Source organism: Anguilla anguilla, chromosome 16 (genome assembly GCF_013347855.1).
Source record: "Anguilla anguilla isolate fAngAng1 chromosome 16, fAngAng1.pri, whole genome shotgun sequence".
In the NCBI taxonomy this organism is placed as follows: domain Eukaryota; kingdom Metazoa; phylum Chordata; class Actinopteri; order Anguilliformes; family Anguillidae; genus Anguilla; species Anguilla anguilla.
The window spans coordinates 24618468-24637239 of NC_049216.1; the positions used below are offsets into that span (position 1 = coordinate 24618468).

The following is an 18772-nucleotide window of genomic DNA, read 5'->3' on the forward strand; positions in this document are numbered from 1 at the left end:
AATGGTCTTTCAAAAAGGAGTCTTTTAAAAGACTCATTTTTCTATGAGAGATTAAGAGGACTACATTTTCTGTAGCAACCATACAAAAACACTGGCCACATACCTATAAACAGTCCAGGCCCATCAATGAATCAGCTCAACAGCTGCCGCGGGAATTTCTCATATTTACTACCACTATATCCCCCTTTAAAGTTACCTTTAAAATGAACGCTATCCAGAGGAAAAATAAAATAAATCTAAGGACCAGACAACACAGTGGCATAGTCACAAGTTCAGGTTTCTGGTTCAAATACCAGGTATGGCACGTCTCTTTTACCCTTTAGAGAGCTATTACTTCTGCAAATATCCAGCTGTATTCATTGCGACATAAATTCAAAAGGCATGTAAATTCCACGAAAAGAAACAGTCTGTGAAAGCAGTTGAATAATATATCTAATACGAGTGCTTTTTCTATCCTGGTCCTGGCAAACACAGGGTGAGTTGTAGATCATGGGTCATGAGGAAGTGAAATGCAAAACAGCACACTCCCTTTTACAGGGAAGAGGGGAAAGTGTGAGAGCTGCCTAGCATCAGCATTCTTCAAACCCGCAAATATGAAGGATACAAAGATATAGTCGTCCATGTATCTCTTCTTGAGGTTCTCCACAATGGCGTCCTCGTTGATCTTTGTCAGCAGGACCATGTCGTCCACGCCACTCTGTTTGACATTGTGGCTCAGCCAGTGGTACCGGTAGTGCCCCCTGCTCCCCTGTGAACACACACACACACAAGAACACACACACAAGCACATAATCACGCAAGCACACACACACACACACACACACACACACAAACAACGTGAGATAATGTCAGTTGGTTACACATATTCAGTCGAAGACTAGCTGTCTTGGCACATGGACTGAAATTAATTGACACTCTCATCAAAAACAAAAGTGGTTCTGTCTAGCAATTTAGCAATGATGTTGCAGATTTTTTGAAAGGCTCTTGTTTCTATCCTACAGCCCACCGAGCAACCCATTTTCCACACAGACGTGTCTTCATTTGACCAAATGAAGGTTTCATTTTGCTCTCACAGATGTGAAGTGTTTTCTTCTCTAAAGAGACACTCTGTACAAGGGCAGAGAGATAGCAGTGTCCTGTCTGACACTTCTTTCTGTCTCAGCCTCTACTTCTGCTTTTTGTCCATCCAAAAAGCTGAGGTCATTCATCACGAGCTGTGAGTCAATGTCATCTGGCTCATTCTGGTGGGGATCGCAGCGTGCAGTGAGGGGTGAGTCTCTCTCTCCGAGACAGCGGACCAATCAAAGACCCTCTACCCCTTTGTAACATTAGTCAACAAGGGAAAAGAGTCCAACTCTGTTTAAGTCTTCCCAGCCTGTCTATTCAACTAAAAAGGCAGCAAGTGAGTAACCCAGCTCCAGTAAAGCACTAAAAGACAAGGCAGGAATTTCACAACACAAATCGCAAGCCAAGTCAATGTAATGCACTAACTTGAAAAGCACTTTAAAACCACAAGCATGCAGAGGCAAACAGATTGATCTTAGTGTATGAGACACCATAAATCAGCAAAACGATGGCCTCAGCAAAGTACAGGGAAGATGCTGATATTGTACAATTGTGGGAAAATAACAGGAATACTGGAAAAATAACATATAAATAGGCACTAGACCGCAGGCAGAGGGACGGGCACATTTTCCCACCAACATTACAAATACGTTTCCTTTCATTCCACATTTTCTATACTCTATATTTTCTTTTGTTCTATTCAGTCAGCATGGGGGAACTGAGAGGGAATGTTTACATGCTTTTCTCATCAGGCATGTAGGCATGTCATTAATTACTGCCTGATTGAATTGCCAGGCAATGTCAATTTTCATGATTTACAACATGCTTTTCTGTCCAAAGTGGAGAGACGTCTGCTCCTTCCTCTCTGACTGACAAACTGGGTGATGAGCCAAATGAGTGCTGTAATGTCAAAAGACCTAATAAACACCTTGACGATGAAAAAGATGGATTCCCACGGTCAGGCTAATTCAGTCTTAGCAGTTTCACTAGTGTTAACAGTGTGAACAGGTTTACTGCAGACTCCACACATTGCTGCTCCTCACCCTAAGTCTCAATGATGTGTGAGAACTGTCACAGCCTAAAGGCTCCAGGTCACTTTAACACACCCAGGTTATACAGAGCTATCCAGGCAAAGCAGGGTGTGGCTGTGGGATAGTGTGGGTGAAGACACATGGTAACTGGGGTTCCCTGAAGCACCTGGGGGGTGGGGGGGTGGGGGGGGGGGGGGAATCTCATCTATTCCCTTTGTTTCAACTTGCATTGTTCATATACATCGTAATGTGTGAGTGAATGTATGATCCATTAAGATACCGCAGAAAGGAAGAAAAAAGCAAATTAAAATTGCCCTTACAAATAGTTCCATTAACGTTCATCTATTGATGTACTGTGTGTGCAGTAATGGGGTCTCTGCACTGCAGTAAGCCTCCCATAGATATTCCCACGACGCGCTTAACTCGGTTTACAACTTCCGGAAAAATCTCAGGACTAACACAGCCTGTGGAATTCATACCAAATGACTTGTGCATTGGGTGCCCTTATAAACTAGCCAAAATGACATTTAAACCTGCGCTTAGCCAAGTTCTGGATAAAATTACTGAATGTTGTAGAATGCTATTTTTTCCTGTTTGCTGGGGTGATAGCGGGCCGGTTTAGCACGGGGAGGGGGCTGTGAACAGTCTAGCACAGGGAGGGGGCTGTGAGCAGAAGGTCAAGGTTTACTGTAGTCTGGTTTCCCCCAGAAACAGATTACAGTGAAATCTCAGTGAAATCTCCCTAACCTCAAACATGCAAACAAATGTTTTATGGATACTTACAGAACACATCATAAGCAAGGAATGCTTCTGGAAGGGAGGTTTTGTCGTGAGCTGAGTGTTAACACATCCTCACACTGGTAAACATCATCTGTCCACTGGGGTGCAATTGCACGTTCTTGTGCTTTCCTAGTAAGCGCGTCTCCAGCTAACCCGCAGCTGAGTGAAAACCAGCTGGTGACTGAGCTGTTCCCAGAGTCTTTACGTTTGTAATAAGATCTAAGAGCCCATGGCCTCATTGGAGGACAGCTCAGTTAAAATAATGATAATAACATGACCATCGAGTCAGCAGAGATGCCATACTGAGTGTGAGCGTCCACGTGAAATACAGAGGGGCTGCAGTTACCGAGGATGACTTGGTTATTGTTTTGTGCTTCAGAGCAACACCTAGCCACAAAGTAACTTGATTCTTTTTTTGGCGAGTCTGCAAGTTTGAAATGTCCAAGCAAGGCAACTTTACGTTTGCTTTGGTGGTAATCCTCATAGGTTCAAGCTGTGCCTAGTATTTAACCTTGGGGCATGTCCCGTGGTTAAAAAATGTCCCCTGTTCATAAAATTGCATGTGCATGCAATGTGTGAACATAACCTCCAGGTTTTGGAGCAAGAGCATATACTGCTCATGTGATCAATCTGGCCTGAAAACCAACACAGAAATAACAAATAAATTAATTTCTCTGCCAGTTTAGTCCCAAAACAGCATTTGCTGAATTCCTGCACCAGCCTGGATCCATAGGCCAGCTTCTCCTTCATGCAAATACCATTCCCATATATGGGAAGCACAAAGCTGACTGAGAGTACAGGAAATGGCTAGGTTTGATTCATTCTTACTAGCCATATTTTTCCTCTTTTCTCTTCTATTTATATTAGTTTTTCTCCCTTTTTGCGGAAGCCACACTTTCGTATTTTTAGGTTCCTATATAGAAGGCCAAATCTTTCATCTTTTTCATTGCATGATGTTTTGTGAGAACAAACCCACTCTGTGAATGCATAGCCTACAGCATTAAACCCACATTAACTATCCTGACATGCAGAGGTTTTACTGTTGTTAATAATGGGGCCCATTAAATTGATTTGATGGGAATTTAACTTTTAAATCATTACTGTCCTGAGCGTATGTGTGTGTGTGTGTGTGTGTGTGTGTGTGTTTGCACGTATGTGTGTGTGCATGTGAGTGCACAGGCTTGACTGCAAGGTGATTACATATGTATGTGTGTAGGTGTATGTGCTTGCTATGCAAGGGTATATGTACAGCACTATGCACGTGTCTGTATGTGTGTATGGATGTGTACAAAAGTAAGTGGTTGTTCAATAATGAAAGGAAAATTATTTCCTAAATTATTAATATACTCACAAAGACTAAAGAGTGCAGGCCTCCCTTTCTCTCAGTGACTCTCAGCTAAGAGGTATCCTAGCCAACACCTTGTGGTTTGGCAGAGAATCCAGTCAGGACTCCACTGTGCCATTAACACTGTGAGACTGGACTCCCTAATGAAGTGTAGTCGGTTAGTTAGTCAGTTCAACACCAAGCCTTCCAGAGGGAGTAGTCTAATCCAAGCCATGCCCATCTCTGATGTTCTCTGCTATGTCTTTACGGACTGGAACATGGAAATGCAATTTCCAGCCCCCAGCTGAGTACAGGAATATTGATGGTAACGTCTTGTTAATAGCATAATCAATTCTGCACTAGAAGTGAAGGATGATAATGCCAGCAAAAACAGTCTGAGGACTTTGCAGAAGCTTTTTAAATGCATACATGACAGAACCTGCCACTTCAACCCGAAAGCATTTTCCAGTTAAACCTTTCATAAGCTGGAATCTGGGAGAGGAAACACACAAAGCTCCCACTGGGGATTTATAATGGTTGTGGAGCCAGGCCTGAGTCGGCAGATTTCAAAACCACATCAGTGGTTGAATGTCAATAGGCCCAATGCTGACAAATTATAAACTACCAATAGAACAAGGGCAAACTTAATATGACCCACAGAATCCTGAAAAACATGATCATTCCAGCATCACTGTTCTGCGGAAACAGAAGAACAGTGTAATTCAGCACAGGGGCGTGGCCTGGAGATCACAGATCTTTAGACTACCATCAAATTCAGGGCTTCCCCTGAAACAGTTTAAAATAGTTGAGTAAAAAGAGGAGGAGTGCCTCAGAGGGTACGCAGCTGTGGCATGAAGCGATGAGCCATGGTATTCCCATGGTGTAGTCTTCACCTTTTTCTACTGTGAGCATGGTATGGATAGACCACGCACAGTCTCCTGCATGACCAAGCTCCAATATGCCTTTTTACTCTTCCATGGAGATCTGAGTCTGAGGTTTTATTGACTTTTCTCTGATGCTTGCAGAGGTGCTCGTGAATTCAGTGGAGGCGCAGTGCCATTAATACCTGGGGGAGGCCATGAAATACAAGTGCTGTAGACTGCACAGCATGGATTGGAAACGTCTAGCCGAAATTGACCGTATGTTTCAGTATGTTTCTTAGATGTGCACAAAAACAAACCCCATACTACAGACCAGCCTTGCTGCTGCAGACCGCATCACTTTACACGGTTGGTAGAGAATCATTATTAGCAAAGTCCTGTAATATGCTGGATCTCTAATTCTCCTGATGCCCAGTCATTGACTTGAATCCCACAGCATCACTTGACACAACTGTGGCAGTTTCATACTGCTCACACTGAGACTATTTTTGTGTAAACAGATACCACCGGAAAACAAGAGTAGTCTTACTGCTAAGCAACATTGTTTTCTTTCTGATAAACAAATTTCCTGTGAAACCGTCTGACACCATTCACATTTTATTTAAATCTGTGTGTTATATTTGATTGAATTTCTTAAACCTACCCTAGCTGTAATATAGCCCACAACCTGAATGTTTTTTTACTGTCATCAAGAAGATTTCACTTGGTTAAAGTGTAATTGTGTCTGCTGCCCTGAACTGAATGTTTCCTAAAAGCAGGCCTGTGTGATTTAACCAAGTTTTGCTACACTAAAATACGATGTTGAGGTCCCCCCCCCCCCCCCCCCCCCCCCCCCACCCCCCCCCCCCACCCCCAGAATGCTATCCTTTTTGCTCACACAGCTGTGTACTGCTAATTTAACAAAACTCGCTTCCAGGGAAAAACTCAATTGCCGGTAAATGACTGTTTCTTTTAAGATACACACAGGCTATTAATAATCACCTCCAAGCAGGCCAGTATGCAGTGTGCGCCATTGTGAACATTCTGGAACTTTTAAAAATGATTTTGAGGGAAATTCAATGAAAGCCAGGGTCTCATTTTAGGAAGTGCCCTTTACAACCAAATTAAAATCATTAAAAGAAGCAAAGGGGTGCAAATTAAGTGGAAACGGAAATGCAAATTAAAAGTCAAAATACAATTTCAAATATATAAAATGACAGAACAAAAGCATAAAAATATTAAAGAAATATAAATACACATTAAAGCCAAATATAATTTGATATTGATATTAATATTGATATTACATATTAAATAGATAATTTGATAATAATAGCTAAAAATTATAGATAAAAAACATTTTTGAAACATATCCTTCCTATCAGCTCTGTAAATATTGTATAGGTATAGATTTTGTCAGGTATAGACTTTTAACAAATTTCAGACACAATAGAAGCATCAGGATCAGTGTCCAAAGACCAAACCCTCAAGGAGTCTATTTTAGGAATTCTGCTCCTTACTGTACATTTATATGCAACAAAATCATGAAATCATGCACACACTGAGAAGAGGAAAGCACTAGAGGTGACAGTGGGCATCTGTCACATTGCTTAGCATGAGATGCCATGGTGGAGGGGGACGGGAGGAGCACCTGCCACCCCGCTTCCCACCGCAGACTATGGATTGGGGCAACACAAGGCCCAGGATCCAGTGCAGACTTTTCTAGTCCTCTGGTGGTATTGGGAGAAACTGCCACTAGGGAGTCGAGGAGCTGTTCATCTTCTCTTATCTCATGGACAAGGGATACTCTACCTTCCAGCTCAGCGATCCTTTGCCTCAGATGGACACAGCTCACACATCCTGAAGAAGAGGTGATTGGTGACATAGTGGGCACAGCTGATGGGGTCCCGTGATGTCACAGCTTTAAAAAGTGTCCAGTCTGTAGAAATGCTGCTCGTCGATTTAAACAATACCCGCAACACAGTCCCCTTTCAACTGTCAGCTGTTTCGACATGGGTGTTGTCTTCAGAACAGAAGACAGTGTATTTTTGACGATGTTTAAAATTTGTCCCTCTGTGAGAGAGAAACTATATCAGCCTGTCTTGACCAGGAAGGATGTTTTATCCCCGTCCGTAAAGGTGATATGGAAATAGTGTCCTTTGATTCCCAAGTGAGGCACATACAAGAGGGATCTTCTAGGATGGGGGATGACCTGAGAGACTATGAGACAGGGAGCAAAATGAAAGATGACACTAAGTGCATCAGCCTTGCTAATGATTCACCAGTGTCTCCATTGAAGCTGTGCAAGTCTTTCACTCCAATAGAAGCTAATATTACAGTATCTCGCTGCATCCCCTTTTCATGGGTTGTTGGCCAAATGCCAGATTCTGGGAAGGTAGAATGCCCCTTTCTGGATTTACTGTGGGATAGGTCACTGAAGGTCAGACATACTGTTAAATGATGTGCTTGAAGTCAACAGGGCCTTGTCTGTCCTGGACACGTATTGGGGTTGTTACGGTTTAATGGGCACAGTGGATACTAGGGATGCAACAGTTGAGTTCACCACCAACGGTTCAGTCTGTGCGTGTTCGGTTCGGTTGCTTTAGAAATCTTCTTTCATGTCTAGCTATGTTTTCAAAATAGGTCCTCACAACTTTGTGCTTCTTTCATTTTCCATGTAAAGGTCATTTTGGCTATTTCTATTTGATACCATACAACACTGAAAGTAAGGAATAGGAATACTCAGTTAAGATCAGTTAACTCACGCAGCTTTCACCTAAATCACTTCCAGTGGAACTATTTTCAGAGGTGAAGTCACAGCCAGTGCAGCTTACAGCTGAAGTTGATTTTAACAATTTTATCTGCCAATTTTAGTCAGCTGTTCACTTTGCGAAATGGCAAGTGTGTGAGGATTTGTCACACCAAAACCGTGAACCGAACTGATCCGTGGGTTTTGGGAGCCATTGCACCCCTAGTGGACACTGTTAGAGAAATGGGCAGACAGAGACCACAGGGCATAAAGTGGTACAGCAGACCTTCAGAGACAATGTGGAAAAGACATCAGCTGGAAGGGGCACTGTTGAGAGAGTACAATGTTAGGGGTTTTAGCTACAGAACACCCCCAGTATAGTTACTGAAGAAAAGGCTGAAGGGACTGTATGGCTCATTATTCTCCCAGGTGTCTAGGGAGTCCTGCAGGAGCCATTTTCTCACACTGGCTGTGTTAAACTGGTCCATTTGGGAGCCAGAAATTAATTGCTACAGATGAGAACGCTGGCTTCTCAAGAGGCTATGAGGAGACTTGGGGCATGCAGGCCGCATTCAGTCATGTGATTCAGTGGGAGGAAGTCAACAAAACAACACATTTTACGCACCTGCCTAACCCGAATATCTTTAAAAATGAATGTGTTGTTTGCATTTACAAAATGATTACACATTTTTGCCATTCTTTTACATTGCATTTAAGTCATGCCAAAATATTTGTTTCACTTCATGTCTCTTACCCAAAAATAAAATATTGTCAAGTGTCAGTGATGAATAACATCCTGCTTAACTGGAACCAGTGGGCAGCTGATGGTGCCGACTGAGGAGTGACTCGTTCAGAAATAGACTGATCAGCTGAATGTGTGAGCTAGGTAAGACAAAGATTCAAAGTGCATATCACAGATAAGCTAGGTGAGACAAAGATTCAACGTACATAGCACAGATGCATAAGTGTTTTTAAAAGTGAATCTGATCTGAGCTGAGATCAAGAGTTTTACATTATGAAGGTTAACAAAGGATAACTACAAATACTATAGAAAAGAGAACATTTAACGGCAGATTGTTCCTGTTTCTCAACAGTTATCAAAAACTGGGTGCAGTAATAAAATATACTGTAATAATAAACTGAAGTATTTTTACATTTCAAATTTGTTGATAAAAAGAAAGGTACACAACAGAGTTTCAGTTTCCTGATTTGGACCCAGGCCTCAATTAGGTATGAATGTCAACCAAGATAGTTTTCCAAACATTTACCCAAGCGAAAGCAAACAGAAAACCAATGGAAATAGATGCTATACTGTAGCTTCCACTGGGGGGGAAATCAGCAAGTCAAATGTTTTCTCAATATGAAAATGCACATACAGCATGCTCAGCATCTTTACTCTTTGCTGCACTGCAATGACCTCCAGGCAAAGGGGTGGGATGTGTTTTGTTTTATCAGGTGCAGTTACCCAGGGATACTTGGAGCCCCGAGGGACAGGAACAGAGAGAGACTCTCCAGGCATGTACCAGTCTGTACCTGGTGCCCACATCCACCCTCAGGAAATAGCAGGAAGGGTACGTTCAAAACAAATCCAACAACACGGCATATGTTATCTCATAGGAATCGTGGCCCATTTAATCCAACATGGATTTCACATGGAAAACTCAAAAGGCCCATAAGGTTCACAGGCAGGATTTTAAAATCCATACACATAAAAAGGATCATAAGTTTAAATGAACGACCTGTAATGTGGTGCTGTAACACATAAAAGAGCACAGATCTTCAGAAAGTGGACACCATGACTTTGTATCATTAATGAGCGACTGCTCCTCATTGGCCAGGATCATGAATAATTTATTTACTTGCAGAGCCGCCTGCTGCTGGGGCACATTCCCCACAGTGGGACCTCACAGCCTGTTTAAATGATGCCAGCACCAACGCGGGCCTGTGTCAGCTTGTGCTCAGGCCCGGGGGGGAAATGGAGCTCATATTAATGGGTCAAGCATTCACAATTATATGGCAATGGCCCATTTAGACATGGAAAAATCGATCATTGCTGACATCAAATATCAGTTTGTTTTTTAAGCTAATGCGTTTTTTTTTTTTTTTGTTTTTTGTTTTGTTTTAATAGCCCACTGCTTTTTGTGAGCTTATCAAAGTTTGATCAATAACTGGCACACTTCTCCTCCTCCTTGGTTTAAGCGAAAACCAACAGGACAGTGGAACGCACAGTCAGACTGTAAAACCGTTCCCCGTCTCAGATCTATGGAGCCTTTGTCTGTGTAGAGAGCTGCCGACTCTATTCAGAGTCCTTAGGATCGGAAACAGGGCTCACATGCTGGTGAGTAAATGAGGACAGTGGCTCAGAGATGTGAGTGAGCAAGGGCCGAGTCAGAGAGCCTGACCCTGAGCTGGCTGCCGCTGACTGACAGCCCGCAAAAACACAGCCCTCCACACACCACCTCCACTGCACAGCTGGAATCAGGCCCTGTTTTCCCAAGCGACCTCTCAGATTAGAGTTTCAGACTGCTGAGAATATGTAAAGTGATATCACTGCGTGAGCACTGAACAGACCGAAATAGCATAGAGATAAAGATTAAAACCGAAATGTGGAGCTTCCCATGTAATATTCAGAGACGAGACTGTGAATACACAAGAAAGATCTGCATTAAAGAGTATCTCGAACTGTATCTCATACACCCATTAGACAACATCAGGGAAATTTCTTTTAATTACAGTCCAGGGATCTGAATTGGAGGAATTCATTTTAAAACCCATTAGATGACTCCATATACATTCAGATTTATAATGTCCAGAGGAAGGCTGTTGTTTATCCTGTCAGATTTGCCCACAGCTGTGGAACATACACAAAATCCAACATTCGGCCACAAAAAAAGAGAGAGAAAAGCCTTACATACGGACTATACTGGCAACATCAGAGTCCAGAACAAACCCAAAAAAAGCACCAGCCACTCAAAAGGTTTGTATATAGAAACATCTACCAATTAGCCCAGTGTACAGTACAAACAAAAGCATTTTACCAAGACATTAATTGCCATATAATATGTGCCGGAGGAAAGCTAACTGAATAGTAAACAGAAGAGGATTTAAAGTGAATTAAATTCAACAGATGGACACTGAGCTGAAAATACCCTTTACTCCAAAGAACATGCTGAGTGGGCCCTTCGTGGGGACTTGCCATTGACAGAGCAGTAATGTACTACACGTCCAATTTTAAAAAGCCAGCGTAAGCCTTTCGCTGCAAAAATTTTAACTGCAATTGTTAAATCAACATTGGAAGTATGCCTCTTTGCCAAAAAATACATTTTATGAAACTACAATGAAACTTTTGGAAATCTCTAGTTTCTAGATACAGTATATAATAGGATCACCTTTATTTTCTAGACCAAATTCTCTCCTAATCACTTGGGAAAATGGTTTTGAAAACTTGCTAGGTATTTTAGAAAGAAAATTGAAAACACAGTGTTTGTGACTCCATTGCCAAAAAAACGTTTCTTTAAGGTTTCATTGATTTGTGATTGGATCTAAAAGTTCAAAATTTCTCAAAGAAAGAGAAATATGACATAAGCAATTTGTCTGAAATGTACTTTTCAAAGTTTTTTTTTTTTAAACATAGATGAAATATGTGCCCACTATGGATCTTATGAAATATTTTAATAAAATGCACAACTTTAAATACTTAAGGTTTAAGTACTTGCAAAATCTGTGTCTATATTGACAGGAAGTATCAGAATCCATCCCTTTTTTATTGTCTTGATAATATAAATATTTAGTAATATAAATATTATAATATATGATATATATTAAGAATATAATATAAATATTTAGTAATTAATGTCCCTTCATTCAAGATACACAAATTCCTGGAGAATGAACAAGCGGTCTGGGGGCAGCTTCCACTGGGAGAAAGTTTTCTGAAAGTCATACGGTAATGATTCAGGGTCTCTTTGGGAAGCTGAGCTCCCTACGCTCCCCCGTATTTCAAACAGCGAATAAATTACCGAAAGGATTCAGGGCTGTGCAGAAAAGATCAGAGGCTTCAGCTGTGCCTCTGGTTCAGAGTGCTCACTGGACGTTCACATCTGGGGTGACTTCCGATAACCTGTCACATGACGAGTATGGTGCGTCAAAATTCTTAGAATCTGTGCTCGACTGTTTGAAGTCAAAAAGGAAAATGTATGAAGTAGAGATATTTTCAGATGGAGCGGTTCATCATTTCAAGTAGAAATTCATGTTTTGGTATGCAAGCAAAGCAGAGATCTGTGCATCAGCTGACACTTCTTTGCCACATCCCATGGAAAAAGTGCAGTAGATGGTGTTGGAGGAACCATCAAAGGAGCTGTTGTTATTTTAGCTGAAAACACATGAATTCCTTGTGCTGTCTGCAAAGCAGTATACACAGTGTGCTCAGCTAGTGGTAAAAGCTGCCGGACTGCACTGCCACTACAGCAAAAAGCTGGAGTTGGGTCACATGTGGTGACCTGTCCAATCGGTGCCAATTACTCAGCAAGTGCACAGGATCTTGTACTTGATTCTGGAGAAATCTGTGTATCTGGCTATTCAAAGGAGCCTAAAATCAAACTGTGCCAGCTGCCTGAAGTAGAATGCAGCATGGTGTCACCTGCTTCTGCACATACCTGCTCTGAAGACCCAGCTGCTAGTCTACAGGTTGGTTGTTATGTGATGGTCAAGTTCACAACAGACAGAGCATGAAAACAAACACTTTGTAGGATTTGTGCTCAATGTAGAAAAAGAAAGAATGTGAGATTAAATTTGTGAGCATTAAGAATACCAGAAAACTGCATTTGTGTTCCCAGAGGCAGAGGATAGAAGCCCATATATCAACAGCAAGTTGTGTCTGACCTCCCAAAGCCTACTATGGACATTAGAGGAAGACACATTTTTCCAAAAGTACAGTGTAAATAAAATCCAAACATAGTTTCGATCCTGTTGCCAGACCATTTTCAATTAAATTGCCAAAAAATCACGAGTGGTCATACTCTTGACTTAATAATGTGCTATAGTTGAGAAACTATTCAGAAAATTTGATAAGAACAGCATGTCATTGACTGCAGCAACAAAGTCCACTTTTATGTCATTCCAATCATTTCTTGGATTTAAGCTCTTTTACCAAATAAAAGTTTTGAAGAGACTCCTCCAAATATATATGACATAAAATAAATGAGTAATTTCACGAAAACAGCAAATATGTAACTTTGTAACCCCCTGACTGAGCCCATAATTGAATTGATCAAAGCATATTTTTTATAGTGCAATGTCCAAACGATTTTCACCAAGTGCTGAACAGACTGTTCTTTCCACAGACAATTAAACAGAAAATCAAACGAAAATCAAAAGGAAACCAGATATAGGCCTATTCCTAGACTATGGAAAAGGAATGGGGAAATGGTGGCAGATACAAAAAAAACCACAATATGAACATTTTAATAATGTAGACTTAAATGAACATATATCAAGGTATTGTCAGGTTCTTTGTCAGTCTGATGTATTGGATTCTGCTACCTTGCTCAAATAAACCACAAAAACTTTGAACAACTATCGCTCCCAGTAAATACAGAGATGAAAACACAGATCAGCACACCCTAAAGCACTGTTGAAACAACAACGCCATCTTAACACCGTCCAGTTACCTAAATCCAAGTAACTGTTATCTACACATCACCCCAGGTTAATTCAGTTTGATTCTGGCCAGTCCGCTACATCGGCGAAATGCTGATCCATGCACCCATTTGACAACGTCAGGGAAATTCCTTTTAATTACAGTCCAGAGAACTGAATCGGAGGAATTTCATTTCAAAACCCATTAGACGACTCCATATACATTCAGATTTATAATGTCCAGAGTGATAGGTTCCCTGTTTTAGGTACATGTATTACTATATATATATTAGACTGTATGTAGTGTATTGTGTTTCCCTCTCTGCCATCACTGTGTCTGTAGTTTGTATACCTGTATGTCTAGCACCTCTGTAGTGTGTCTCCGTATAACACCTCTAGTGTCTGCGGCAAGGAGGTCACATTCCTATGCTAAATGGCTGCGAGGGTCCACAGGAAGGGACAAGACCATTTGTCTCCGGTCCGCCACTTAACTCAACCTTTTGATGTGTATGAAGGAAAACTGTATATCTAGACACCACACAGTGTGATGGGCAGAGATTCTCTCAGCGCAGCGCCCGAGTGTGCTGGGTCTGTCTCTCCCTTGCGCATTGAATTAAACCACAAATCCTCTGAGGAAACTTTGTCAGCGTGTTCTTCATCGTCCTGCATTTGACTCCACGAATAAGGGCAAAATATCCTAACAGTTTTGGCGACCACGAAGGGACAGGAAATATCTTCCACTTGAAACAACGAGAATCAACAAGAAGGTGAGTATCTTTTATTAAACACAACTTACCACCTTCATTAGGCGTTGATTTTCCTTGGTGCAATTTGGAAGTGACTCCTGTTCTGTATTTTAAGAAATAGTTACGTGGACGGGACTTTGATGTAACAACTGATAATGAGTTTGTCTTTTAATGTTGACGTCATTTTAATGTGGTAGTGCTAGCAGTATTAACAGAGTACGCGGGAGCGTCAATCTGTTCAGTAACGTCTGCGTGCTGAAGTAGAGCACGGCAGCGTTCCGGACCACGTCGGGTCCTCGACGCTGAGTAAACGCGTCAGTTTAGTAACGTGTGTCATATTGGACAGAAGGACACGTTCCGAGCCACGTCGGGCTCACGGGCGAAATAGCGCCCATTTTCCTAAGTAACGTCTGCGTGCTGGGTGAAGTCGCGTAACGTTCCGGACCACGTCGGGTCCACTACGCCAAGAAGAGCGTCTGTTTAGTAACGTGTGTCGGTATTTGACAGAAGGACACGTTCCGAGCCACGTCGGGCTCAAGGGCGAAGTAGCGTCCACTTTCCTTAGTAACGTCTGCGTGCTGGGTGAAGTCACGTAACGTTCCGGACCACGTCGGGTCCTCGACGCTGAGAAACGCGTCGGTAGTAACGTGTGTCGGTATTTGACAGAAGGACACGTTTCGAGCCACGTCGGGCTCACGGGCGAAGTAGCGTCCACTTTCCTTAGTAACGTCTGCGTGCTGGGTGAAGTCACGTAACGTTCCGGACCACGTCGGGTCCTCGACGCTGAGAAACGCGTCGGTAGTAACGTGTGTCGGTATTTGGCAGAAGGACACGTTTCGAGCCACGTCGGGTTCACGGGCGAAGTAGCGTCCACCTTCCTTAAAACAGTAACGTGTGATATTTCCTGTGTGTGTCGTTTTGGGTCAGAACACATCAGACGAGGGAGCGTCTGTGTAATAATTTGTTGGACAAGTTTTGGTGTTGCTGATTGCTGTTAGTAGCCTAAGCGTTTCGGAGTAACACTGCGAATTGTGAAAAAACTGGGCTGCGTGCCAAAGTGTGTGCAAGAAGAGAACCTTGGTTGTTTACCAATGCGAGTGAATGCGAGAAAGTGCACTCAATGTTGTTTTGTTCGGAGCTCCATCAGTGTTGTCATGTCTACAGAATAACGTATTGTTGTGTTAGGCCTACGTGATATGTTTGTTATATGTGTACACAATATAGTAGCCTATATATAACCCATATAATATAAGAGTAAAAGCGCATATTTTCCTCTCGTGTAGTTAATACTTTCGGCTCATGATAGCTAATCCGCGTAATTCTGAAGGGCTACCAACTACGGGAATGATGACGGAGAAAGAGGTTTTATGCGGGGATCTAATGGCAGCGGCATTAAAAGCTATGGTTAAAAGATATGGGAAAGCAATTAGAACTAACCCCCTATTCCCTAGCAAAAATGATTCCGGGGTAATTTCAAAGAAGGCATTGAACGTATGGTGGTCCCAACAGAAAAATAATAAACAGAAAGGTAAATATGCAGCAATGTGCGTAGTGATGGCATATAAAAGCGCAGCACACAAACTCAAACAATATGAGGGAGAGCTGGAGCGCTGTCGTAGCGAAATAGACGAGCTGCAAAGGTGTCGTAGCGAACTAGACAGCAAAAACAAACTGTTAGCTAAGGTACAGGAGGATTTGTACAAGGCTCCCCCATATTCACAGGTTATGGATGATATATCTGTAGAGCCTAGTGCCCCAATGGCCCCCATAGCAGTAGACTCGATTCCGAATCCGGATCGGAGTGAGGGACAGCCAAGTATTATAACACAAATCAAACATACACCACTAAGTCCTTCTGATTTGCGTAGCATGGTTCGGGAATTACCCGATCTCAAAAGATATGACCCGAACATGGCGTTTTGGGAGAAAATAGCACAGTACATGACGGTGGGGGGATTACATGCTTTCGACGTTTATGTGTTAACAAAGGCAAAATGTCCAAGTGCTGTATGGAGCGAGTTGGGGGAATTTAATAACTCTGCATGGGCATCTGTCCGCTTCACATCCACGCTTGAGATGGAAGAAGCAGTGGAAAAGTTCAGGAAGACCGTTTATAAAGCTCTAGGTACAGGTTCCAATCTGTATTCATTATATCTTACCCGCCAACAACGCGAAGATGAACCTTTTGATAGGTATATTGACGAGAAATACAGTTTGTACTCCACATATGGTAATGCAGGTGACAATCCAAGTAAAGATAACCCCGATTTCCTGATGAATGTACTCGAGGGAAGTGTAGCTTTATACCGAGACACAGCGGGTAAGGCTGGTTTTCGACCGAAGGATTGTAGCGACTTAATTTCGTGGGCTGCATGTTTAAATAAATACCATAGTGGTGTAAACAAGGGGGGCGCAAGATCAGGTCTGAGGTCACATTCTCACAATAAAGCACCCCTCCACATGGCTCCGGTACAGGAGATAGCTCCTTGCAGCAACTGTGGGAGATCAGGGCATAGCCAGGCGGACTGTCACAGAGGGAGAAGGACCCAATGTAAGATCTGTCACAAATATGGACACGTTGCCCAGGCATGCAGATCTGGGAATAACCAGTCAGAACGAGGTAGCCAGCTCCAAGACATGTCAAAAGACGAACTCGTTAGATTAATTAAATCGCTTGAAACCTCAGAATAGGATACGTCGGCCCCCATTGCATCAGGTGTTGAGGTTTCGTTCTAATAGCATAAGGACGTGGACACCATAAGTCCCTAAATATTCTTAATTTATGAGCCCAAGATAAGGGAGTAACAGTAAATAAATAAATAAATAAATAAATAAGGGTTATGAGCCCAAGATAAGGGAGTAACAGTAAATAAATAAATAAATAAATAAATAAATAAGGTAGCACACATATGATTGACCCCTAGTGGCACATCCTAACACCATCCTTTCCACAGTTTCTCATGTAAAATACACGCTGAGCAATGTTGGCTTCAAGCTGACACTGAGGTAATCAAATCGTTTTTACTTCTCAAAGTAGCATCTTGCATGAGACTTTTGTTAATACTGTGAATGTACCTGTGGGTGATCTGTGGGGTTGCAACCAAGGCCGTGTAAATACACCAGAGATGGAGGCATAAGGATTTTTAAATGGTGTGTGACTTTTGAACTTGTAGGAGACTCCTGACTAGTGCAGTAGCCCCCAATACAAAATGGGGGACTGGTACAAGAAAATAACATTGGTTAAAAAAAAAAAAAAAAACAACAACTAACTAATCAATTCCAACTAACTAATCAATTCCAACTAACTAATCATTTGTTCTCCATTTTAGGATGAGACTGGGTGACGCAGCCACCAGCCGTGCTCCTCTCCGTGAAAGCGGGACTGAGTAATTAACACTGAGTAATTAACATTTGCTTTCACCCTTTGAAATTCCTACAGGTTGACCCATGAGGACTCCTGGTGGGTAGTGTATTGACGGGAAATTGCATGTAATGGGTGACCGTTTAGGTAAACATTGCAGGCTTTTGTCCTAAGTGTGTTCCACAGGATCACAGAACTGGACCTGACCCGGCTGAGGACAAAGAAATGCCTGGTTGAACCTGGAGACAAGGTCCTGGTGAAAAACATAATCGGCAAAATTTGGTCTGGACCACACAGGCTCACGATTCCATCAGCTGCTTCCAGTGACTGGAACTCCAGTGTGGTTCCATTACATTACAGGCATTTCCGCATTCAATAGTTAAGGAAATACAAGGGTGAGACCCAACATGGGGCACAATAATCCCCGTCTACCCTTATAGCCCCTGGGGGCTATCTCTCTTTCCGTGTCTCCAATCAGACACGTTTCCAGGACAAGAATGTGCACCAACCTTGCAAGCTGCAGTTGGATTTGGGATGACTTCACAGCGACATCTTCATCATTATGTTGTCATGTTGGATATTTTTGTCATTATATTGTAATGTTGTATATAGTCTGAGAGTGTGGGTTGATACAGGAATAGGTTGGGAGGAGGCAATTAAAATATTGGAAAAGTTTTATATTAATTAGGATAAAAAGGTTGCAGGACTGGAGGAAGATGGTTGTCCCACTCGGAAGGCCATATACGGATATGCCCTTCAGCTAAGAGGTGAGGCACATGCAGCCCTCCAGAGAAGCCTGGCACATGCCCTAAATTGTATAAAGCCTGGCACATGCCCTAAAATGTATAGTGGACCTAAATGTTTAATTCCTCTGAAAGAGAGCCTCTGCCTGCCCTAGTGGCTGTATCAATCAGACACGCTCACATAGTCATTAATCACTGGTGTAAAACGCTTCAGGTTAGGTTAGGTTTTCTTTGTAACAAAATTATATATATTAGATATAATTAGGAAACATAAGGATATCGCATGATGGGAGGGAGCCACTGGGTCCACAGCAAATGTCATTGTTGGTTATAAAATAAATGTTATTAATTGAGATTGGGCTGAAACCTGTTAGCAACAGGCACAATACTGGTGACAAAAGGAGGACTACTTTCTAACCAAACTACTGCCTAACACTTCCAACTGCACTAATCCAACTGACACTCCTACCACTATCAGC

General features: G+C 42.2%; 3 protein-coding genes across 3 annotated transcripts in view; 2 read left to right on the forward strand and 1 right to left on the reverse strand.

Annotated features, from left to right (window-relative positions):
• LOC118215624 (unconventional myosin-Ie-like) overlaps positions 1–18772 on the reverse strand; it is a 47161-nt gene that overhangs the window by 22859 nt on the left and 5530 nt on the right. Inside the window, exon 2 of the mRNA XM_035396523.1 lies at positions 605–748. Within this exon, the coding sequence (XP_035252414.1) occupies positions 605–748 (144 nt within the window). The remainder of the gene's footprint in view (positions 1–604; positions 749–18772) is intronic.
• Positions 1–18772, forward strand: part of LOC118215639 (protein FAM81A-like) — a 38739-nt gene that overhangs the window by 5201 nt on the left and 14766 nt on the right. Inside the window, exon 3 of the mRNA XM_035396552.1 lies at positions 9262–9377. The gene's annotated coding sequence lies outside the window, so the exon portion shown is untranslated. The remainder of the gene's footprint in view (positions 1–9261; positions 9378–18772) is intronic.
• Positions 15426–18611, forward strand: LOC118215638. Its single transcript, XM_035396549.1, has 2 exons — positions 15426–17195; positions 17519–18611. Exon 1 carries the CDS (start codon positions 15489–15491, stop codon positions 16878–16880), a length of 1392 nt encoding a protein of 463 aa, XP_035252440.1. The 5' UTR covers positions 15426–15488; the 3' UTR covers positions 16881–17195; positions 17519–18611.